Source organism: Artibeus jamaicensis, unplaced genomic scaffold (genome assembly GCF_021234435.1).
Source record: "Artibeus jamaicensis isolate MK-2021 breed Jamaican fruit bat unplaced genomic scaffold, CSHL_Jam_final contig_61, whole genome shotgun sequence".
Lineage (NCBI taxonomy): Eukaryota > Metazoa > Chordata > Mammalia > Chiroptera > Phyllostomidae > Artibeus > Artibeus jamaicensis.
Window position 1 is genome coordinate 2,355,730 of NW_026521906.1, and position 25,618 is coordinate 2,381,347.

The 25,618-nt window shown below is 35.6% G+C and overlaps 1 protein-coding gene across 2 annotated transcripts in view; it reads left to right on the plus strand.

Moving 5' to 3' along the window:
• Positions 1-25,618, plus strand: part of CNTNAP5 (contactin associated protein family member 5) — a 1,122,001-nt gene that overhangs the window by 1,029,996 nt on the left and 66,387 nt on the right. For both annotated transcript variants that reach the window (XM_053670714.1, XM_053670716.1), the window contains exon 20: positions 21,094-21,224. In XM_053670714.1, coding sequence (XP_053526689.1) covers positions 21,094-21,224 — 131 coding nt within the window. The remainder of the gene's footprint in view (positions 1-21,093; positions 21,225-25,618) is intronic.

Below are 25,618 nucleotides of genomic sequence, written 5' to 3' on the forward strand. Positions count from 1 at the left end.
ATTTCTAATGTTTAAAGATGAAATATGAGTCCCTAGGCAAGTAGCTCAGTTGGTTAGAGCCTCATCTTCATACTCCAAGGTTGCAGGTTTGATATGTAGTCAGGGCACAATCAAGAATGAACCAATGAATGCTTAAACAACAAATTGAAGTTTCTCTCTCTACCTCTCTCGCTCCCTTCTTCTCTCTAAAATCAACCAATATTTTTAATCTTTTAAAAAAGATGAAATATGAGAAAAACATCTCCAGAACAAAATGAGCAGCCAAGGATATTTTAATAATACTGATTATAACAATGACAATGCTAACATGTATAGCCATTAAATGATAATTATTGAATTATTATCAACTGGTAACTGTTTGTATTATATATGTTTAATCATGAATGAGATAAATATTGTATATGTTTTTGAAACTATCTGATATTTATTTATTCTATAAAAAATCCTTCATTAAATATTTATTCAGCCCCTCAATATATTAGGCATTTTTTTTGCACACTGGTAATATCCTAAAGAAAAATACAGTCAGAGTTCTATTTTGGAGCTTAGAGTTAAATGGTAATAAAATCACTAAACAAGTTTAGAAATGTACAAATTAAGAAATGATCAGGTTGGTGATAAGTACAATCAAAACTAGTTTGTTTGTTTTTAACCGGGTCTTTCCAAAATCTACAGTAAGAAAGTCTTACATAATGACCTAGCATGGGTTTATGGGTATGTGTATTACTGAAACAATTTATACCTAAGTACAGAATATATTAATATATTCTGTTGTAACTTCTTCCATTTTATTAAATCTCTGTTCTTATGGAATTTGCATTTTAGTAGGAGAGATGAGCAATAAATAGTAAATCTAACACTTAGCAAAATGTTACATGATAAACGTTATGGGAAAAGTAAAAGCAGGGGTAAAGGAATAAAAAATATGATGTGTGGGACTGGGGATCTTAGTTTTTAACATGATCATCAGAGAAGAACTCTTTAAACAGGTGATATTTAAACAAAGACCTGAAGAAATTGAGGAGGGAGGAGACTTATATGTATCTACTAGTGAGTATTCCAGGCAGAGAAAACAGGAAATGCAAAGTCCTGTCCAAAACAGGTGTATGCTTGTTGTCTGAGCCCCAGAGAGAAGGGGGATATAGTAGATGATAAGGAGGGCTTTTCCTCCTTTTATATAGGTGATGAGGAGAGCTTTCCCAAAAGATGATTTAGGACTTTATAATCGCAGCAGAGATACTGCATACTCTGGGTAAGATGGGAAACTATTTAAGTTTTTGAGCAGAGGAGTGATTGATCTGATTTACAGTTTTACAAGATTATTCTAGATGCCCTCATGAAAATAATCTATGAAGAGTAAACAGTAGAAAAATAGTAAGTAAGAGGGTTTTGAAATAATCCGAATGTGAAATGTAGGTTGTTTGAATGAGGGTAGTAGAAGTGATATTGTTGGGAAGTGAAAAAAGTAATTAAGACTCAAGATATATTTTGAAGGTGTCCATAAAAAAAAAACTCAGCCATAAAAAAAGAATGAAATCTTGCCATTTTCAACAATATGGATGGACCTAGAAGGTATCATGCTGAGTGAAATAAATCAGATGGGGAAAGACAAACACCATATGATTTCACTTATATGCAGAATCTAAAGAAAAAAATAAATGAACAAACAAAACAGAAACAGACTCATAGATTCAGAAAACATTTTGACAGTTGCCAGAGTGAAGAGGCTTGGGGGATAGATGACAAAAAGTGAAGGGATTAAGAAGCATAAATTGGTAGTTATAATAGTCATGGGGATGTAAAGTAGCATAAGGAATATATTCAAAATATTATAATAAATATGTATGGTGCCAGGTGGAAACTAGATTTATTAGGGTGATCACTTTGTAAGTTATATACATGTCTAATCAGTGAGTTGTAAACCTAAAATTATATAATATTGTATACCAACTGTAATTGAAAAAGAAAAAATTGTTTAAAAAATAAATTGTTGTTTAAGCTTAAAAAAAATGTGTCGTATTTTCCTGAACATAGGATATGAGAAAAAGAGACATCAGGGATAATTCCAAGATTTTTGGTTGAGATTTTAGGTAAATAGAATTTCTAATGCTTAAGATGGGAAAGTCATGGAAGTAACATGTTTCGAATAGAAGATCATGAGTTCAGTCTGGGGCATATTCAGTTTCAGGTTAGTATACATCCAGGTAAAGAAGTCAAAAGGTAACTGAGTATAGAAGTGTGAAGCTGAGGGGAGAAGGCCAGCCTGGATATAGAAATCTGGAAATTGGTCTATGTTTAGATATTATACTGAGTTCAATAGTGCCTCTTCTCCTAATTTATAATTATATAAACTTTAGAATGTGACCTTATTTGAAAATAAATTCCATAATAGATATAATTAGTTAGATTAAAATGAAATCATGCAAAATTATAATGAGCTCTAAATGTATCTAGTGTCCTTAAGAAGAGGGAGATTTGAATACAGAGATTCAGAGACACATAAAGACATGCAGAAGGATGAAGACAATATGACATGACGATAATAAAGACAGAGATTGTAATGATGCAGCTGTAAGATAAAAAACACTAAGGACTACCAAGAGCTACCATAAACCAGAAACAGTCAAGGTAATATTTCCTCTTATAGCCTTTAGAGGAAGTACAAATCTGCTCACACCTGATTTCAAGAATTTAGGCAAATCAATGTGTTACAGCAGCCCTAGGAAACCAGAGAGTGTGTAGAATTGTAACACTGATGAGATTCTGTAGGCAGTGAGTATGGATGATGAAATTCATAGACTGGGTTCTGGGACTTCAACATTAAGAGGACAAGGAGAAATAGAGCAATCAGTAGCAGAGTGAAGAAGGAATGACCAATGATAATGGAAGAAAACTAGGGAATAGAGAGATGTTCTGGATGGTGAATAGAGAGTTTAATAAAGAGAAGAGAATGTAGATTGCTGATGAGAGGAAGATGAGGATTGTGAATGGAACATTAGATTTAGCAACATGAAAGTCATTTATGACCTTGGCAATAAAAGTTTTGATGAAAACCCAAAGACAAAATCTTCCTGGAGGAAGTTTAAGAGTAAATTGGAAAGAAGAATTGGAGATAGGAAGTATAGATAAATGCTTGCAGTTTTATTGTAGGCCAGAAGAAAGCAGAGAAATATGGTCATGGCTAAGGTTAAGAGATCTGAAGAGGCTTACTGTACTTTTCCTGTAATACAGAAAACATGTTTCTGCAAATAATGTAATAGTGAGGATGTCATTTTTTCATGTAAAAGAAGTGGTTATTGCCTAAGTGATGACTTCAGATAGATGAAAAGGATGGGGGTGAATGTATAAATTAATATTAGATAAAGGCATGAGTCATTATTTTAAGTTAATAGAAAGGAAGATAAAATATATAGGTTCAGATATTGATAAATTAACAGATATGGTGTCAGGAGTTTATAGAAGTTCTTTTCTGATTGCTTCAGTATTAGAGAAGCAGTAGGCAAGGCCATTAACTGAAAGTGAGGAAAAAGGCAGAGATGGAGGTCTGAGAAAGGACAGAAGACAGTAAAATAGTTGCCTGAGCAGTAAGCAAATGGGTTTAGGAAATACTTAAGAAATAAACTGTAATTAAGAGTATATAATAAAGGCCCTCTGAAAGTTGACAGTGATAAATTTAAAGTTGCTTTTGAGCAACCCACATGATTTGTATTTTTTTCCTGCCACATAAACTGTGTAAAAGTAGGACCAGTATAGGTTGAATTTTAGTAGTTATGGTTCTGCCAAGCAAATATCTTCATTTATTAAAGTAAGAGTGAACCATCTGAATTAAAATTATACCCAAGAGAATGGTCATAGTGATGAGCCAGGTGTTTAAGCTGGGTTATGAGAGAAAAGGAAAAAAATGAAGGAGTTAAGGAACACCAAGTATTGGTGATATTAAACCTTTTTCTAAGAACTGTGGGAGTCTAGGCATTAGAAGAAATAATCCAAAATGGTAAAAGGTTGTAGACAGAGAGTGTGATGCTTATACTTGAAATTATGAGGGATTGCATGTAATAATAATAATAGATACTGAATTCTAATATTGGTTCCATCATGTACTAATCAATCATGAACAACAGGAAAACATTGCTAGATGGAGGTAATTGTGCATGGCACAGAAGGCATCACTGTTTGGATCAGACCAGATCCATGAAATAAGAAGGGGCTCCTGGCAAAAATCTGTAAGAGGAGCACTCCAGGTAAAGAGAAGAACAAAGCAGGTGTAAAAACTCTGAGGCAGGAGTAACTGAAACACAATAGGGGAATGTAAAATAGGTCAATAGTGGTTGGAACTTAGTGAGTGAGGGCAATTGTAGAGTGAAATGACACAAAGAGTTACAGGGGAAGGTCCTATAGGATTTTACCAGCCATGACAAATTTGGATTTTATTCTCAATGTATTGAGAAGCCAACTCATTTTAAAACATGTTAGGCCATGACCTCCAGTTTACATTTAAAAAACTTTATTTTGACTGCTGTGTAGAGAATGAATGGATGTGGGAGAAAAAAGGTAAGATTAGAATCTGGGAGGTAAGTTTAAATGTGCTTCAATAGTCTAGGCCAGAGATGGTGATAGACTAGATGAGTCTATAGTGGTTGATCTGAAAAGATGTGCAAAGATGCATTCCTACTTTGATCTCTCTTACTTTGTAGAGATCATAAAACTGTTGATGACTTGGGTGTGCACATGTGTGTATGAGTGCTGGTGAAGGAAATAAAACAAGGATGACTCCTAGAGTTTTGCTCTAAACAACCAGTTGGTAGGTGGCATCACTCACTAAGTCAGTGAAGGTAGAGAAGGAGCTATTTGGTGAGGACGGTCTGGGTAGTAGAAACTCAAGAGTGCATAGAAAAGTGAGAGTGGGATTAATATAAATTGATATGGAAGGGACAAATTTGAACATGTAGAAGAGCTCCTTTCCATAAAGAAAACAATAATAATAACAACTCTCTTAAAGGAACTACCATCTGTTTTCCATTTGATGTTGTGAGACCAGGTGATGCTTTATATCTTCTTTTTAGATCTAACTTGCATGCTGGGTATCCAGATAACAACTGAGTCACACATGTGTTTAAAGTCCTTTAGAGGTTGCTTTTTTACAAAAGGTGCAAATTCTTTGTTGTTTAGGGCACATCTTCTGCATGCGACCTACTACTCTCTTTCAGGTCCCACTCACTTTGAAGGATCTTAGTGTTTCCCATCTTTTAAAATCAAGAGGTTGGTTGGGTGAACATATTCTAAAATTCTTACCAGTTTTATCTGCCTTCAGTTCTACCATTTTGAACATGGCAAAATGCAGTCCATTGTTATGCTTCCATCTCTAAAGCTACATGAGCATATAATTTTTTATTGTTTTGCCTAGCTGCTTTCTACTTTCCTTCCATAAAACTTTTTTCTTTGAATACATTTTTATTGCCATAACCCTTATATCTGCTCATTTTGAATCTACAAAATATGTATTCATTGTCAATCAAATTATCCACATTCCTTTTTCCTGATTATCTGCTTCAATCATCTACCTGATCACACATCTCCTTGAAGGCAGCATGATATAATGGAAGGAGAATATACTTTAAATTTCTGTACTCTTGGCTTTAAATTCCATTTCACTATGAATATTATTATTACTATTATTATTATTATTATTATTGGAGATTTTTTACCTCTCTGAAATTCCACTACTTAATTGGAAGGCTTTATGACAAGATATCTTTTATACAAGTTAAAGTGCCTAATACTTGGTAAGCATGTATTAGCAGGCAAGTGGGCCATTGCTTTTGTCTCCTTTAAGTAGGTTATAACTCATTAAAGATATTACTATAGCATAAAATGTGACAGCTTTTCATGCAGATAGGGTGGTAACAGGGTGTTTTCAGCTGAGAGAAAAAACACAGGCACAAGGTTAATGAATGAAGAACATTATTTGAGTGGATGCTGAGTGTTCAGGTGTGTTTAAGAAATGAAAAAATATGGGTGCGATAAAGGTGGAGAAATAAGAATTTTACATGTTAAGAAAAGTGGAATGTATCATGTAAAGTTAGGAAGTCTTGGAATTATTTTAAGTGCTAGAGTCATGTGGCCAAGCATGTTTTAAAATACACTAATGGCACTATGGGAGACAGATATTGTAGAAAGACTGGAAAGGTGGGAAGAAGTAAGATAAAACAAAACAAAATTGTATTATTGAACAACTGAAGTGCACAAATTTTTGCCATGTGAGACACCTCAAGACACTAGCTAATATTTGACCTTTGCAGTTCTGAGTTTCTAATCAATAATTTTCCCACCCTTTTGAGAAGGTGATTGTCAAGCAGGATACAAAGAGTAAAATATCTTTCCAAAAGGGTAATGGTTTTCTTTGTTTAGTATTAGAGCACCTTTGAAAATAAGTACCACAGAGATACACAGGGTTAAGGCCACATGAAACAAAGAAGGACATTGGGGAGATGCATTGACAAGCCAAAGGGTGCCAAGGACAGCAGGCATCCTCTGATGCCTGTTGAACTATGAAGAGGTAGAGAGGGATACTAGCCTAGAGACTTTGAGACAACATTTTGAACATCTAGCTTCTAGAACTTAAAAAAATAAATTTATGTTGTTAACAAAAAAGAAAAAAGAAATCCCAAATAGGTCAGCATCTCCCAAGAGAACATGGCTCTTATTTAACCTGAAGGACATTTTCCTGAGCCAGTTGTATCTACGAAAATGTGCAGAGCCTAGCAATGATCAACTTAAAGCCTAGACAAATCCAATGATAAGCTTGTCAGATTTGACCTCCAGACTTTAGAATGTGGAGTTCCAGGAGTCAGGACTACAGAGAGGAATTGTTCTATCAGCTGCGGCCATAGATTCAAGGAGTGGTTCAGCTGTTTATGTGACTAAATCCTCATAGGCTGAGTTGTCCTTTTGAAGGAGAATTTCCACTGTGCTGCTGGGAGACCTAAGAATTCTGTTGGGCAGCATGAGCCTGTGAAGAAGGAGAGAGTAGAGGGGATGATAGCAGTGGCAGCCTAGAGTCTCTCACTCCAACTCAAGAAGCTCCACATTTTTCTCTTTTCTACAATAACCACCACTGTATATTTTATGTGAATAAAGTGTTCTAAATTGAAAACAATTAGAAAATCGCTGGACTAAGTATATACAGAAAAATTCAGGGAAAGAAATGAAACCTAAACACTAATAAGAGGCAGAAGGTTCAGGGAAGTTTGTGGAATTGCAAACCTGAAAAAATTCCCTGACACATCATGGCCTCTGATGCAGGTAGAAAGAAGGGTATACCAGGGCAGAAGCCATTCAATTCTAGATGCAGTTTCTAGGACTTATCCAGATCTTTGGTGTGACACTTGGGATTTTCTAGACAGATGTTCTCCCAAATCCCAGAGTTTATTGATTCCAGGGTGACACCATATATATGAATTAATCAGTCATCTCAGGACATATGAGAATAGGTACCACCTTCTCTGTTTCAGAGAAGTCATTGTTTTAGATGTTAAAACTTTCTAAGCTCCACTGAATTTTTTTTGCCCTTCCTCCATCCCTCACTTTATCTCACTGTCCTTTCCTCCTCCTCTCTCCCTCTCCCTTTCTTTTTATTTCCTTCCTTTAAAATTTACTGAGTATTTACCAAAGACCATACACTAGGAATCTAAGGATAAACAAGGTGTATACAGATTTCCAAGAAGTTAACAGATTGTGTGGGAGACAGACTAGTAAAGAGACAATACAACCCAGTACATGTTTGTGTAGAAGTTAGCACAGTGCCTATAGAAGCAGGAGAGGGCACCTTGAAGAAACCATGAAAGGCTTCCTGGAAGAGATTACCCTACACTGAATTTTGGAAGATTGGTACAAGTTAGCCTAACAAGAAAGTTTGAGGTAGAAGAATATTCTAGGCTGAGCTGATCACAGGAGGTCATTGTGGTCCATGGGAAAACCATGTTTCTTGGCAATAGGTAGATTTAGTTTCTAAATCTGAATCCATCACTTAATATGAATGACAAAAATTTATTACCCTCTCAGAACCTATGTTTATTCACATCTAAAATGCAGAAAAATGTATTCTAGACAAAAGTGGTATCATAAGCAGGAATTCAAACATATTATAAACCATAAGATTGTAATGTTGCCCATAAAGTAGTAAGGGAATTTAACAGAATGTGACTACTTCCTCTTTGGTTTAAAATAGATTTCTTATCATTGTGTTTAAATATTTTTGGAATCGCAGATTCTCCTCCCACTGTTAAAAGTAACATTGATATTACCTGTTATTTAATTCTAAAACATAAAACATGACATGGATTTTGCCTGAAGACCAAAAAAAAAACCCAAAAACAAAAACAAAATAAACAGGAGGCTACATAAAAACTAGAGTGCTCCAACATTAATAGGATCTGTTAATACCTTTACAGAGTACTTGCTGATAACAGAAGGTCATTCCATTACAAATATATTTATTGTAGAAGGATATTTTGAAAAACCCTAAATGGGGCTCAAATAAATTTCATATCAAATTTCCACATTGTGGATGTATTATGCCAGTCTATATGCGCACACAAAAATATGCTCTTTATAATGTAGGAATGTTTTATATATATATATATATATATATATATATATATATATATACACACATATGTGTGTGTACATATATATAATAGAAAATAAAAAATAATAATTGAGACTAAATAGAAGAGGATGAATTATAGTGCCTTAGGTAAATTGTAGTGAACTCCTGGTCAGAAAAATCCATATTTTAATTTACTGGATTTATAGACAAAGCCTTCCTTCAGTCTGTTGTGTATGAAACTATAAGTTTGTGATAATTACCATTTTGTTAAACACAGAAGGAAATATGGAAATATGGAACTCAGGGGAGAAAATGGAGCCTATAGATAAGGCATATATTGGAAGTAGAGGAGTGCCTTAGGGCAGAGGACAATTGTGGGCCTCAGGGTTCTCCAGAGACTAGCAAATATAACAATGTCCTTGAAAAACTTGATTGGAATCTACTGAATCACCAGAGGGCACACCGAAAGGAAAGAATTGCCCATTAGTTCACTGACTAAGTAGCCGAAGAAGATGCTAGGGAAGTCTCTCTAATCCTATACTATTCTCTCTCTCAACCCAGTGCCTCACGCCAAACTGAAAGTTAGTCTTTAGTTGTATTAAACTTATTTTTAAAAGCTGTGGATTGAGCCCTGGCTGGTGTAGCTCGGTGTGTTGAGTACAGGCCTGTGAACCAGAGGATCGCGGTTTGATTCCCAGTCAGGGCACATGCCTGGGTTTCAGGCCAGTTCCCAGCAGGGGACACACAAGAGGCAACCATACATTGATATTTCTCTCCCTCTCTCCTTCCCTTCCCCTCTAAAAATAAATAAACAAATAAAAATCTTTTTCTAAAAAACAAAGTTGTGGATTGAGTGTTCTATTCCTATGAATTATGTGAAAATGAGTTAAGGAAAGGTTTCAAGATATCATATTGGGAAATTTTGAGAAAATAAGATCAATATTTATATGGCTGTAGAATAACTGAGATGTTTTATTTTTTATTTTAAAATTAATTCACTTTAATTATAATTGACATGAATTATCATATTAGCTTTAGGTGTACAGTATAGTGATTCAACATTATTTATATACCTTACAAAGTGATCACTACAATGAGCTTAATAACCATAGTCATCACAATGTTATTGACTCTATTTTCTATGCTTTATATTACATTCCTATGACTTATAACTGGAGTTTGTTATTCTTAATCCCCTCTCCCTTTCTCAATTCTTCCCTACCCCTTCCTCTCTGCAATCATCAATTTGTTCTATAAGTTAAGTTCTGTTTAATTCTGTTGATTTTTTTTAGATTTCACATATATGTGAAGTCATAAAATATTTGTATTTCTCTGTCCAACTCACATCACTTAATGTAATACTCTATAGGTCCATCCATGTTATCATAATGGCAAGATTTCATTCTATTTTATAGTTGATTAATATTCCATTTTTTATATAAACCACATCTTTATCCATTCACCTATCAATGGACATCTAGGTTATTCTCATATAGGCTGCTTTAAATAATGTTTCAGTGAACATAGGGGTGTATCTTTTTAAAATTTTTTTTTCTTAGGATAAATATCCAAAACTGGATCTGCTGGATTATACAATATTTCTATTTTTTTAATTTTTTAGGGACTTTCACGCTGATTTTCATAGTGGCTGCACTAATTTGCAATCCTATCCATAGTACACCAGCTTTCCATTTTCTCCACATTCTTGGAGACATTTTTTTTCTTTGTTAAAATAGCTATTTTATTAAGTATAAAATATCTCGTGGTTTTTATTTGCATTCCCTTATAATTAGTAGTGCTGAGCACCTTTTCATGTGCCTGTTGGCCATTTCTATGTCTTATTTACAGAGATGTTTATTCAGGTTCTCTGTCCATTTTTTAAAGTGGATTGTTTGTTTCTTAATGCTGAGTTGTATGAGTTTTTTATATATTTTGTAATATAACAGCTTACCATATATATAATTTATAAATGTCTTCCCTCATTTAGTAAGTGGCATTTACATCATATTGATTCTTCACTGTGCAAAAGCTTCCTAGTGTGATGTTGTTTCATTTTTTCTTTTTTTTTTTGCTTTTGTTGCCTTTGCCCAAGGAGACATATGTTAAAAAATTTTATATATATATATATCTAAGAGCAATGTCAAGAGTTTACTGCCTAAGTTTTCTTCTAAAAGTTGTATGGTTTCATGTCTTATACTTAAGTCTTTCATCCATTCTGAGTTTATTTTTGTATATGGGTAAGAAAACAGTCTAGTTTTTTTCTTTCCTTTTGCCTATGTTTGTCTAGTTTTCACAACCTTATTTCTTGGAGAGACTATCTTTTCTTCGTTGTATATTCTTGCCTCCTTTGTCATAGACTATTTAAGTATATAATCTTAGACTTATTTCTGAGATGTTTACTCTCTCCATTGATCTATGGGTCTGTTTTTGTGCCAGTGTAACAGTAATTTGATTACTAGAGATTTGTAAAGTAGTTTGAAATCAGGATGTGTGTAACTCTAACACTGCTATTTTTTTCCCAAGATTTCTTCTACTATCCTGAGTCTTTTGTGCTTTTATATAAATTTTAGGATTGCTTGTTCTAATTCTGCAAAAAATGCTATTGGTATTGTATTGAATTGGCAAATGCTTTGAGTAGTATGGACATCTTAACAATGTTGACTTTTTTAGTACATTAGCACGGTATAGGTTTTCATTTATTTGTGTCTTGTTCACTTGCATTTGTCAATGCCTTACAATTTCCAGAGTATAAGTATTTTAGGTCTTTGATTAAATTTATTCCTAGCTATTGTATTGTTTTTGATTCAATTGTAAGTGGGATCATTTACTTAATTTCTCTTATTGTTAACTCATTATTTTTATAGAAAACAACAGAATTCTGAATATTAATTTTCAACCTGCAACTTTACTTTATTCGGTTATTAGGTCTAATAATTTTATTAGGATATTAGGATTTTCTACATATAGTTTCACATAATCAGAATATAACAAAAAATTTACTCCTTTATTTCTTATTTGGATATTTTTATTTCTTTTTCCTGTCTGATTATCTTTGTTATGACTTTCAGAGAGTGTGCATACTTATTTCTGATCTTAGAGAAAAAGCTTTCAGCTTTTCAGCATTGAGTAAGCTGTGTGTTTGTTATATGTGGCTTTTTGTATGTTGAGGTACGTGTCTTCTATACTACTTTGTTGAGTGTTTTTATCATAAAAAGGATGCTGAATTTTGGTGTATGCTTTTTCAGAATTTATTTAATCATATGATTTCCCCCTTTATTTTGTTTATATGGTATATTATATTAATTTAAAGATATTGAATCATCTGTAATTTCTGAAATTAATCTCACTTATCTATAGTAAATGATCTCTTTAATGCATTTCTGTATTTGGGTTGCTAATGTTTTCTTGAGAATTTTTGTTTCTATCTTTATCAGGGATATTGGCCTGTAATTTTCCCTTTTAGTAGTTTCTTTGTCTGATTTGGTAGCAGAATAACATTGGCCTCACAGAATGAACTTAGAAGCTTTTTGTCTTCATTTTTTAAAAATAATTTCAGGAGACTAGCAATTTATTCTTTTTTGAATGGCTGGTTGAATTTACCTATGAACTCAACTGGTCCTGGACTTTAGTTTGTTGTGTTTTTGTTGCTGTTTTTACTTTTGTTTTTATTACTGATTCATTTTTTCTAGTAATTGGTCTGTTTCTTCCTGATTCAGTCATATTGGATTACATATTTTTAGGATATTACCCATTTTTTCTTCTCCCATTTGTTGATGTATACTCTCTTACAATACTTTATATTTCTGTATTGTCTGTTATTACTTTTACTTTTGGATTTTGAGTCTTTCTCTTTTTTCCTCAATAACGCTGATAAATGTTTAACTATTTGTTTACTTTTTTCAAAAAATAGCTCTTAGTTTTGTTAATCTTTTCTATTTCTTTGCCTTTATTTTATCTATTTGTGCTCTGATCTTTATTTCCTTCCTTCTACTCACTTTAGACTTTGCTTTTTCTTCATTTTCTAGTTCCTTTAGGTTTATTTGATAATTTTCTTGTTATGATGTAGGCCTGTAACACTATGAATTTCCCTTTTATAACTACTTTTTCTGTGTCCCACAGATTTCTGGATCATTGTGTTTTCACTTTTACTTGTCTTAAGATATCTTTTAATTTTTTTTCTTTATTAGTTTATGTAGGGTAAATAGAGTGAGTCAGGCTCTCTCCCCCAGCTGTCTGGGCAACTACGAGAAGCAGTTTCTTATAACCTTGAGAATGGGCCCGATAAGCAGTATTCCCATAACCTTGAGTGGGCCCAAATGTGCAGAATCACACTTTGTTTTACAATGTTTTGGCACCCTGCCAGGTTTGTATGCAGTTAGTATTTAAGTGTGTCTTGACTCCCTGCCAGAGCAACATGCAGTGAAACATATGGCTTGCAGCCTGTGTGGATCACCCTGCCCTAGAATAAAGGCATATCAGGCATTCCCAGGGCTCTGCAAATTTTCTTCCAGAATTGCCTGAATTGTGAGTGAACCTGTCCAGCCTTGAATGGTCACAAGACACTTTATTGACCCATTAATTGTTTAGTAAAATGTCATTTGGCCCCCATGTGTTGGTGATTCTTTTTTTCTTTAAGTTTTCTTCTGGTAATTAATTTTTAGTTTTTTACTGTCACTAATGAAGGAGATGTTCAATATGAATTTGATATTCTTCAAATTACTGAGACTTGTTTTCTGGCCTAATATGTGTTCTATTTTAGAAAATATTTCAGATACACTTGAAAAGAATGTGTGTTCTGCTGATTTGCAGTATAATATTCTTTAGATATGTATGAAGTCAACCTGCTCTAATGTGTTGCCAAGGCCACTGTTTTCTTTTTGATATTCTGTCTGGATGATCTATTCATTGATGTGAGTGGGGTTTTAAAATACCCTACTATTATTGTGTTACTGTTAGGCTCTCCCATTATGCCTGTTAATATTTGATTAATGTACTTATTCTCTTGGTTGAGGTGTTTTAGGCATAAATTGTGATGTTAAGTATGATTCAACATTTTTTAACAGGGTTCTTGTTAAGATTGTTGACATCTAAATGAATAGTTGTGAGGCAGGTGTTAGAAAAGATGCATAAAATAAAAATGATTTCTAAAATGGACAAATACATACAGAATATAAATATGCATATCAATTAGCCAAGTGTGGAATGGTAAAACAGTCTATATTCCCTTAAAAAATGTGTTTCTTATCACCATGACTAATACATAATTATCACATGCTGATTTAGTTTATTTCATTGAATTAAATATTAAAACACCCAGATTCTGCAAATTAAAAGAAGCCTGAAGAGGGATGCCACCCAACAGCAACCATGCCCAAGATACATCTTTAAGCTTTTTTAGCAAAGGCAGCCAAGATCCCTTTGCCTAATGTATGCTTATCTGCACAGCTACCCCTACCTCTACCCAATTCCAAGTGTGATGCTGATAGAGAGCTATTATTAATTAAGTGAAAAAATAACCAAAATATTAATATTTAGACATTTCTGATAGTAAGAACCATAAAGAAAGAACAAAACAGAAAAACCCAGGATTGACTATAGGGAGGTTTCTCCCCTTGGCTAACTGTTAGGTAATGGCCATATAACCCTAAATTATTTTTTATTTTGCCTTAGGTAATTTTACATGATATGGTCTGAAATTCCATGAAGACATTATGAAGAAAAAGAGTTAAAGTATATGGTAGCAATTAAAGAAAGAACGGAAAAAAATTTAATCTTACAAAAATGTTCACAATTCAATTACAAAAGACTTATTGTTTTATTTTACAAATTGGTATTTTGTTTTATGATTATACTTTCTCCATACATTCATGTGCACTTTAATTTTGCATCCGTTCGTAGGAATTTCTTTATGGACCTAAACAGTTGGCCCAATGATCCCACTTCCGGGAATATATCCTAGGGATCCCCAAATACCAATTCAAAACATATGCACAATTCAAAATAATGAACATATACTGTGTTCACTGCAGCCTTATTTACAATAGCAAATATCTGGAAATAGCCCAAGTTTCTATCTATAGATGAGTGGATAAAAAAGCTATAATGGAGAGGAAGCTGGGAAGATGGTGACGGAGTAGGATGGAGCTGATGCTAGCTCCTGTACTCATGGGTGAAAATCCTGGCAGATCTATAGAGAAACAGCACAATAAACCATCGGTTACCCAGCATTTATGAAATTAAAAGACCAGAGATTGTGACCGAAGCTGAAACACCAGACAGCTGCAGAGTAGCTATTGGAGCTGGGACACACGTGGCCCCTGTGCTGCTGCCAGAACAACAGGCCTGGGAGCCGGGGAGTCAGGTACAGGAGATGGACAGTCTAAGCCTCTGTGACGGTCCTGGGCGACAGAGGAGTCAGGAACCAGAGCTGGGACATTCTCGGCCCCTGTGCCAATGCCATAGCTATTGGCGTGGGCAACAGAAGAGTCAGTTGCAGGAGCTGGGAAACCGGAGGCCCCTGTGACACCATAGAGATGGGCCTGGGGACCTGGCAGCCAGCTATAGGAGCTGGGACATTCTTAGCCCCTGTGCTGCTGCCATAGGGATGGGACTGGACCCTGGGGAGTCAGGTATGGGAGCCGGGATATTCCCAGCCCCTGTGCTGCTGCAGTAGTAAAGGGCCTGGGGCTTGAGGAGGTGGCTACTAGAGCCAGGACAATCAGCAGTGGTAGGCAACCAACGCAGGGACCAGTGCAAGGACCACCGTGAGAGTAGGTGGAGATGGAGAACATCAAGAAACTTCAAGGAGTCTGCACCACTGAACTTCACAAGGATCATACCACAGAAGATCACACCATAAAACCAGTGTTTCAGAACAGATTAATTTTAGAAGCAGAGACTAACAAGAAGAGTCTCAAACAATGGGAAGACAAAGAAACAATCCCCAATTGAAAGAAAAAGCAGAAACTTCAGAAAGAATGTTAGATGAAATAGAGACTAATCAACTATCAGATAGTGAATTCAAAGCACTGGTTATTACGAATTTCAAAGAGCTCACAGTAGACTACCAGAAACTACAGGGGAACTACAATGATCTCTCTGCAAACTACATGAACATGAAAAAGGAAATGGAAACCATCAGCAAGAGACAAGAGGAAATGAAGAATACAATTTCTGAATTGAAGAACACAGTAGAAAGTTTCAAAAGTAGGACAGATGAGTCAGGGGATCGGATGAGTGAGTTGGAGGACAAGGTAGAAAGCATCTCACAAAAAGAGCAAGAAAACAAAAAAAAGGCTCAGAAAGAATGAAGAGGGATTAAAAGAAATGCAAGACAATATGAAACGTAATAATATCCGAATAATAGGAATACCAGAAGGAGAAGAAGAAGAACAAGGGATAGAAAACGTATTTGAAAGAGTAATGAGAGAAAATTTCCCTAATTTGATGAGAGAAAAAGTCACACAAATCCAGGAATCACAGAGAGTCCCAATCAAGAGGAACCCAAGGAGGCCCACTTCAAGACACATCTTCATCAAAATGGCAAAATTCCAAGACAAAGAGAGAATCTTAAAGACAGCAAGGGAGAAAAAAGAAATAACATACAAGGGAGCCCCAATAAGGTTAGCTACTGACTTCTCAATGGAAACACTCCAAGCAAGAAGAGAATGGTAAGAAATATTCCAAGTAATGAGAATCAGAGGCCTACAACCAAGGCTATTTTACCCAGCAAGGTTCTCAATCAAGATAGATGGCCAAATAAAGAGCTTCCAAGATAAAAGAAATCTAAAAGAATATGCCTCCACCAAACCAGCTCTACAAGAAATACTAAAAGGACTGCTTTAAGGGAAGGAAGGATAAGAGGGAGAGAGAGAGGAACACAGGTACAAAAATGGCAATGAATAAGTATCTACCAATAATAACCTTAAACGTAAATGGATTAAATTCTCCAATCAAAAGACACAGAATAGCTCAATGGATAAGAAAGCATGACCCACACATATGCTGCCTACAAGAGACCCACCTCAGGACAAAAGACCATCATAGACTAAAAGTGAAAGGCTGGAAACAAGTTTTCCAAGCAAACGAACAAGAAACAAAAGCTGGGGTAGCAATTATCATATCAGACAAAATAGACTTCAAAAAAAGAGCCATAAAGAGAGACCCAGAAGGTCACTTCATTATACTCAAGGGAAGAATCCACCAAGAAGACATTAACATCATAAACATATATTTACCAAACATAGGGGCACCCAAATATATCAAGAAAATCTTAGAGGACTTCAAAAAAGATATTGACAGCAACACAATTATAGTAGGGGATTTTAACACCCCACTATCAAAAATGGACAGATCTTCCAAACCAAATATCAACAAAGATATTGCAGCATTAAACAACACCCTAGATGAAATGGACTTAACTGATATATATATATATAGAGAGATAGCCCTTCATCCAAAAGAAGCTAAATACACATTCTTTTCAAATGCACATGGAACATTTTCAAAGATAGACCACATGATAGGACACAAAACAAGCCTCAAAAAATTCAAGAAAATTGAAATCATACCAAGCATCTTCTCTGACCACAAGGGTCTAAAATTGGAAACCAACCTAAAAGAAAAAAACCCAAAACAACCCAAATCATGGAGACTGAATGGTATGCTATTAAACAATGAATGGGTCAAGAATGAAATTAGGGAAGAAATCAAAACGTTTCTGGAAACAAATTAAAATGATCTCAAAACAACCCAAAACTTATGGGACACAGAGAAGGCAGTCCTGAGAGGGAAGTTTATAGCAATACAGGCCTACCTAAAGAAGATAGAAACATTTCAAAGAAACAACCTAACCATATGCCTGCAGGAACTCGAGGAACAACAACAAAGAGAGCCCAGAGCAAGCAGAAGGAAGGAAATAACCAAGATTAGAGCAGAATTAAATGACATAGAAACTAAAAGCACTATTTAAGAATCAATGAATCCAGGAGGTGGTTCTTTGAGAAGATAAACAAAGTAGACAAGCCTTTAAGTAGGCTCATCAAGAAAAAAAGAGAGAGGACACAAATAAACACAATCAGAAATGAAAGAGGAGAGATTACAACTGATACCACAGAAATAGAAGGGATTGTAAGAAATTAATATGAAGAACTGTATGCCAAGAAATTTGAAAACCTGGGGGAAATGGACACATTTCTAGAAAAATACAATCTTCCAAAGCTCAGTGAAAAGGAAGCAGAAAATCTAAATACACCAATAACAGCAAAAGAAATTGAAGCAGTAATCAAAAAACTCTCATCATACAAAAGCCCTGGACGAGATGGTTTCACAGGAGAATTCTACAAAGCATTTAAGGAAGAGCCAACCCCTCTTCTCCACAAACTATTCAAAAAAATTCAGAAGGTTGGAAAACTCCCAAATTCTTCTTATGAAGCCAGCATCATCCTAATTCCAAAACCAGACAGAGACACAACAAAGAAAGAAAACTTCAGGCCAATATTGCTGATGAACATAGATGCTAAAATCCTCAACAAAATATTGGCAAATCGCATCCAACAATATATCAAAAAGATCATACACCAAGACCAAGTGGGATTCATCCCAGGGATGCAAGGATGGTTCAGTATTCGCAAATCAGTAAATGTAATACATCACATAAACAAAAGCAAAGACAAAAATCACATGATCATATCAATAAATGGGGAAATAGCTTTTGATAAGGTACAATACCCATTTATGATAAAAAAAACTCAGCAAAGTGGGAATACAGGAAGCATTTCTCAAAATAATAAAGGCCATATATGAGAGACCTACAGCCGAAATCATACTCAATGGGAAAAAACTAAAATCTTTTTCACTAAGAACAGGAACAAGACAAGGATGTCCACTTTCACCACTTCTATTCAATATAGTATTGGAAGTTTTAGCCCCAGCGATCAGGCAAGAAAAGGGAATAAAAGGCATCCAAATAGGAAAGAAGGAAACAAAACTGTCACTGTTTGCAGATGACATGAGAGTGTACATGGAAAATCCTATAGACTCTACCCAAAAACTGCTCGAACTAATTAATAAATTTGGTAAAATAGCAGGATACAAAGTCAATATCCAGAAATCAAAGGCATTTTTGTATACCAACAATGAATCAGCAGAAGCAGAAATCAAGGAAAAAAATCCCATTTGATATAACAAAAAGCAAAATACAATATTTGGGAATAAACCCAACTAAGGAGGTAAAAGACCTGTATGCAGAAAACTACACAGCCCTGAAGGAAGAAATCAAGGAAGACACAAACAAATGGAAACATATACCTTGTTCATGGATTGGAAGAATTAACATCATCAAAATGTCCATACTACCCAAAGCAATATACACATTCAAATAATACCTATTAAAGTACCAATGGCATATTTCACAGACATAGAACAAACACTTCAAAAATTTATATGGAACCATAAACGACCCAGAATAGCAGCTACACTTTTGAGAAAGAAGAACAAAGTAGGAGGGATCACAATACCTGATATCAAACTGTATTACAAGGCCACTGTAATCAAAACAGCCTGGTACTGGCATAAAAACAGGCACATAGACCAATGGAACAGAACAGAGAGCCCAGAAATCAACCCAACTCTCTACAGTCAGTTAATATTTGACAAAGGGGGCAGTAACATAAAATGGAGTAAAGATAGCCTCTTAAACAAATGGTGCTGGGAGAACTGGACAGCTATGTGCAAAAAAAATGAAACTTGAGCACCAACTTACACCATATACCAAAATAAATTCAAGATGGAGAAAAGACTTAAATATAAGCTTTGACACCATTAAAGTCCTAGAGGAGAACATTGGAAAGAAAATCTCAGATATTTCACGCAGCAACTTTTTTACTGATATGTCCCCTAGAGCAAGGAATATAAAGGAAAGAATAAACAAATGGGATCTCATCAAAATTAAAATCTTCTGCGTGGCTAAAAAAAAACAGTATTAAATTAGCAAGACAACCAACTGTATGAGAAAACATATTTGCTAATGATACCTCAGACAAAGGTTTAATCTCCAAAATATACAAAGAACTTACACGACTCCACTCTAAGAAGACACCCAACCCAATTAATAAATGGGAAAAGGACTTGAACAGACACTTCTCCAAGGAGGACATACAGAATATCCAGAGACACATGAAGAGATGATCAATATCGTTAGCTATCAGAGAGATGCAAATTAAAACCACAATGAGATACCACTTTACACTAGTTAGGATGGCTATCATAAGCAAAGCAACAATCAACAAATGCTGGAGAGGTTGTGGGGAAAAGGGGTCCTTAGTCCACTGTTGGTGGGATTGCAGACTGGTACAACCATTATGGAAAACAGTATGGAATTTTCTCAGAAAAATAAAAATTGACCTGCCTTTTGACCCAGCAATTCCACTGCTGGGATTATATCCTAAGAATCCTAAAACATCAATATCAAAGAACCTATGCACCACAATGTTCACAGCAGCACAATTTACTATAGCCAAGAGTTGGAAGCAACCTAGGTGCCCATCAGTAAATGAATGGATCAAAAAATGGTGGTACATATACACAATGGAATTCTATGCTGCAGAGAGAAAGAAGGAGCTACTACCTTTTCCAACAACATGGATGGAACTGGAAAGCATTATGCTGAGTGAAATAGGCCAGGTGCTGAAAGACAAATACCATATGATCTCACCTTTAACAGGAAGCTAAACAAGAAAACAAACAAGCAAGCAGAAAAAAAAAAGACACTGAAATAGAGAACAAGGGGACAGTGACCAGAGGCAAGAGGGTAGGGAAGTTAAGGGGAAAAAGGGGGAGGAATTTGGAGGAACAAATAGGAAGGATGCAGGGGCGAGAACTAAGGGGGGTGGAAATGAGAGGGAGGTGGGCAGCAAGGGGCTGGGGAGGCTGGGATGGGAGAAATAGACAAAAAACTGTACTTGAAAAATAACTGAATAAAATTAATTAAAAAATCTATAATGCATTTACACAAAGGAATACTATGTGGCCATAAAAATGAAGGAATTCTTACCTTTTGCAAAAGTATAGATGGACCTGGAGATTATTATGTTACGTAAATGAGCTAATCAGAGAAACACAAATTACATGTGATCTCACTTGCATGTGAAATCTAATGAAGAAAATAAACTGACAAAATAGAGACAGAGGCTTGAATATATGGAAGAGACCGACAGCTCTCAGAGGAGAGGGGGTAGAAGGGGCTAGATGAAAGAAGGTGAAGGCTCTAGCCAGACAACATATATACATACCCCACAGACATAAACAAAAATAGCATATCTTCTAAAAATTTAAATGATGAAAGTAATAAAACATGAGACCCTTTGATTTAACTTAAACTTTCAATATAATTGAATGTTAATAATAAATTGAAATATAATCTGATGATACTTTTACATTTTATAGGCTGTGTTTTTAATTCTAACTTCTAACATTTATTTTTCAAGGAAGCTTACAAGTTCACTATCAGCTGAGCAAGAAAGAAATCCATGTGTTCACTATTGACGTAGAAAACTTTGCCGACAGAAGGATGCACCATTTGAAGATTAACCGAGAGGGAAGAGAGCTTACCATTCAGGTACATTATTTTCTTTTGTTCATTCAGCCAAATCTGTCCTGGATGCTCAGCAACACTTTTCTGAGCTTCTACCCCAAGCCAAGTTTGCAGCAAAGTTCTGGGAATGTATACAAACCACAGTTGGTCCCAGTCTTTGAGAAGATTAAATAGTGGTTCTCAAAGTGTGCTAACTCCTTCCTACCCACATCAGCAACAACTGAGACCTTGTTAGAAATGCAAATTCTTGGGCCTGACAACAGATCTATTTAGTAAGAAACTTCTTTGCAAGGTGGTATGCAGGTGATTCTGATGCTTATTTAAGCTTATAACTCCTGAACTGTAGTATGATAGGAAGACATGTGAGTGAAAAGGAGATCACAAGGGACTCTCAAGGGCTAGGACTGAAGTGTGCACAGGTGAAAAGGGAGCAAGGAGAAGGGCACTTTCTGGGCAAAGTTGGGACCAAACTTAGTCTTGAAGTTGATTCAAAATTGGTTAGGTGGAGGAAGGAGACCTAAGTGCTCAGGCAGAGGGTCTATGTAAGCATTTGCAAAGCTGCCTAGAAGAGTATAATATGTGGTGGGCATGCCATAAAATTCTAGTGTGAAATTTTTCTGTATAGGCATCAGATGATGGCAGATTACAATAGAGAATTGGCAGAGTCCATATCACCTTTTAAAAAATTACAACCTGAAGTTAGTCCTTAAATTTGCCCAGCTGTCATCCTTTATTTTTCAATACATTCACTTCCTTGATCTCCTAGGTGATAGTTTTAAGCCTTCTCATTTCTCCTTATACCCCAAATAATCTCAGCTACATATTTACTTTTAGCAGATGACTTTTTTCTTGTGAAAAAAATTGCATTCAGATGAGAATATTCACGCACCTCACTACCACATTTATTCAACTATCTGCATCTGTGTCTTTATACTCTCTTTTACTGTCCTCTTGTTGGGTATGAAGACTTAAAGGTCCTAGATAAGGCCTGACCCACAACTTGCAGGCCAGACCTCATACCTTATTCAAAAAACATTATTTCAGCATTATATTTTCCTCTCATTTCAACAATTTCTAGCTCTAGTCAGTGGCTTCCCAAAATATAAAACATGAAAATATTACATGAAAAATAAACAACAACAAAATAACTTAAAAAAAACTTTCTCTGGAGCAAAGAAGGAAAACTTTTGTCCTCTTATCTGACTTCATATACTGCCCATTTCTCTGTTAGCTTATTACTCAAATCTGTAGAGATGTTTATATACTTGGCCCTTGAATTTTCCCTTCCTTTTTCTTTAACCCACACCTCTGATTTTTCTCCCTGTGCTACAGCAAAACAGTATTTCTCATGACACAAATGGCCTTATCTCACAAATTCTGATGTTTTTTTCTTACTTGCTTTCTAATGGGATCAAACACAGCAATCGCTATCTGCTCTTGGGACACATTTCATCAGGCTTGCCAGACACAGCCTTCATGTGTTGCTTCTTCTATGCCTCTAATTGCTTTTTTGGTCCCCCTTTAACTTCCAAACTCTAACCATTGGAATCTCCCAGGACTCCATCTTTGAAGGGTTCTATTTTCCTTTTTTTGAGGTTTTTGGTGTTACTTTTTAAATCGTTGTTCAAGTAAAGTTTTCTCCATTTTCCTCCTACCACTCTCCCCACCCCAACCATCACCACCTCCCAACCTCAATCCTACATCTCTTTGGCTTTGTCCATCTGCACTCATTCTGTGGCTAATTTCACTCATTCATTCTCACATCTCTAAATGTTATATACATGCTGATTAATTCATCCCAAATGCATCTCTAACACCGTTGCTTTCCTTGAATACCAAACCTATATATCCAATTGCCTACTTGATGTATTTTTATGAATATCTATTAGACTATTAGACATCTTTAATGTAACCTTTTAAAAAACTAAGTTGCTAAGCCATAACTGGAGTGGCTCAATGGGTTGAGTATTGTTTTGTAAACCAAAAGGTTGCCAGTTTGATTCCAGGTCAGGCTATATGCCCAGGTTGCCAGCCAGGTCCCTGATTGGGGGAGTGTGAGAGGCAGCAAATCAACGTTTCTATCCCTCTCTTTATCCCTCCCATCTCTTCTCTCTAAAATATAACTGATAAAATCTTAAAAGAAAAACTAAGTTGCTGAGAAACTCCCTCCAAATACCCCCTACCCTCTACAACCTCCTATATCTCAGTTCATGGCAAAAGTATGGATGTACCCGGAGATTATTATGTTAAGTAAATAAGCTAATCAGAGAAACACAAATTCACTCTTTCAGTTGCTCAGTTTTAAAATTGTGGTTTCATCTCATACTTCTCATTTTCTCACGTGAAACATTCTGTTGATAAGTAGCTTCTACCTTGCTATAAGACACCTTCATCCTTTCCTGGGTTACTACAGGTTACAGTTTCCTTTTATTTAAATGATCCCTACTTCTCTTTTCACTTCTCTGAAGACTGTTCTCAACACAGCAGCCAAAGTGATTCTGATAAAATATTGGTGAAATTGTGGTACTCTTCTGTCCAAAGCCCAAGACCTTGCAGTGTCCTGAGAGGATGTCCATGACCCAGCACCCTCGCTACCTTCTCACTGATCTTTCTCTAATCTCATCCATTACTATTCCCTCTGTAACTCAATGCTTTCAACTCTGACTTTTTTTCAAATTTCCAGAGTCCATCAAAAGTCTTTGCGCTTTTAAGGTCACAGGTATCTGGATATGGGCTATGATAGAAGTCCAGACTGACTATTGATTTTCCTAATTAAGTGGAATCTCCAGATTAATTGTCAATTATAAATACAAATAACATACCTGTATGATTATAAATTAATGTGCTTACCTCTAGCATTTACTCTTGAAATAAGAAAAAAAATCTTAAGAGAAAATTGGGATTGAGGCCAGATTAAAGGAGAAAAGTGGTGGGAATGATGAGTTTTTGTTTCAATATGTTTTGACTGAGATCCTGAGGAGACATCTGGGATACATTTCAGTGCACATTTGTATATATGATTCTTATTTCTTCCTCTTTACATTTTCTATCTTCTTTCCCACAAGTGAAATACATAAACAGGGCAGGAAAAGAATGATAAAAATTTATTTCCTTTCCTTCTCCCTCTAAAGAATTTCCACAAATCAATTAATAGAAAATAATAAACACATCATGTTTGAGGACATACTATTTCCAAAACCCTGAAGGGACCAGAAAGAACCGAAGGTATAGAAGTTTTTCTTGATTAACTTTAAATCATTTTATTAACACACTTTCTTTCTTTACACTCCCTCCCTCCCCCTTTCAATCTCTTCTCCTTCTTTTCCACTTAGAAAAGGCTGTTCAGGAAAAATAGAAAAGGGAAGGCTACTATACTCCTATATCCCCAGGCCTATGGAACAGGATCTCAGATAGTACTCAGAACCTTTAGAGAAAGAGAGCAGGCAACCATTGCCTTAGCCAACCAAAGGCCTCTGACACCCAATAACAGATTCTCCATGCCCCCAAGGCATGCTTTTCCTCATCATCTCTTCTATTTCTGATAATAAGAAGGGGAAGTTGAGGGCTGGGGTTTCAACCAAAAAACAAGAACTCCTGGTCATGATTTGAGAGTTGTAATGGGTTTAGTGTTTTTTTAAGACACAGGTGCCTACGAAAATGCCTTAGTAGTGAACATGAACTTCAAAGCCCCTGTTTAAAATAGATTTATGACATTAAACAGATTGTAAGTTTTTAAAATGCCAGCGCAATAAGGTATGATAGAAGAAGGTATCAGGCACTGTTGAAGCCAAGTAGTTATTTTCTTTCTTTGAAAGATGAAGATCTTGAGGTCAACAGAGGCATCCCCAGAGTGAGAGAGACCTGGGTATAAATCCATGCTCCATCACTTACACTACATGATCTTTTACCAGCTACCTTTCTGAGATTCGGTAAACTTATATAAACAAAAAAAAAGTGGAAGAATGCAAATGGAACTGACCACAGTCAGTTCTCATAAATAGTATATGAAAAAACAAACAAACATGTAATAGCTAAGGAACCAAGTATGGGCCTGGCATCTGGAGTTTACTATTTCACTTCCCTCCCTTTCTCATCTCAGTTAATGACTTGATCCCAAATTCTGAGATCAGTCAAGCTTCTGGAAGAGATTATAGACTTTAGAGATCCAAACAGCCAAAGGACAATGTGCTTTACCAGCCTATACAACAAAGTACTGGGGAGGACCCCTGCCCCTTACTCAAAGTGGGAGGGTTACATAAAATAGTTGAGATGGGGAGAACTCTGAGGTAGCATGGAAAGAAAACTCCTTCAGGGCAACCTGAATCTGTGAGTATTAAACAGACTGGGAACTGGGAACTCCAGTACAGCCAGAGGCATCCTGGTGATGTGACAGACTCTGACTTTATAACCGGCAAGAT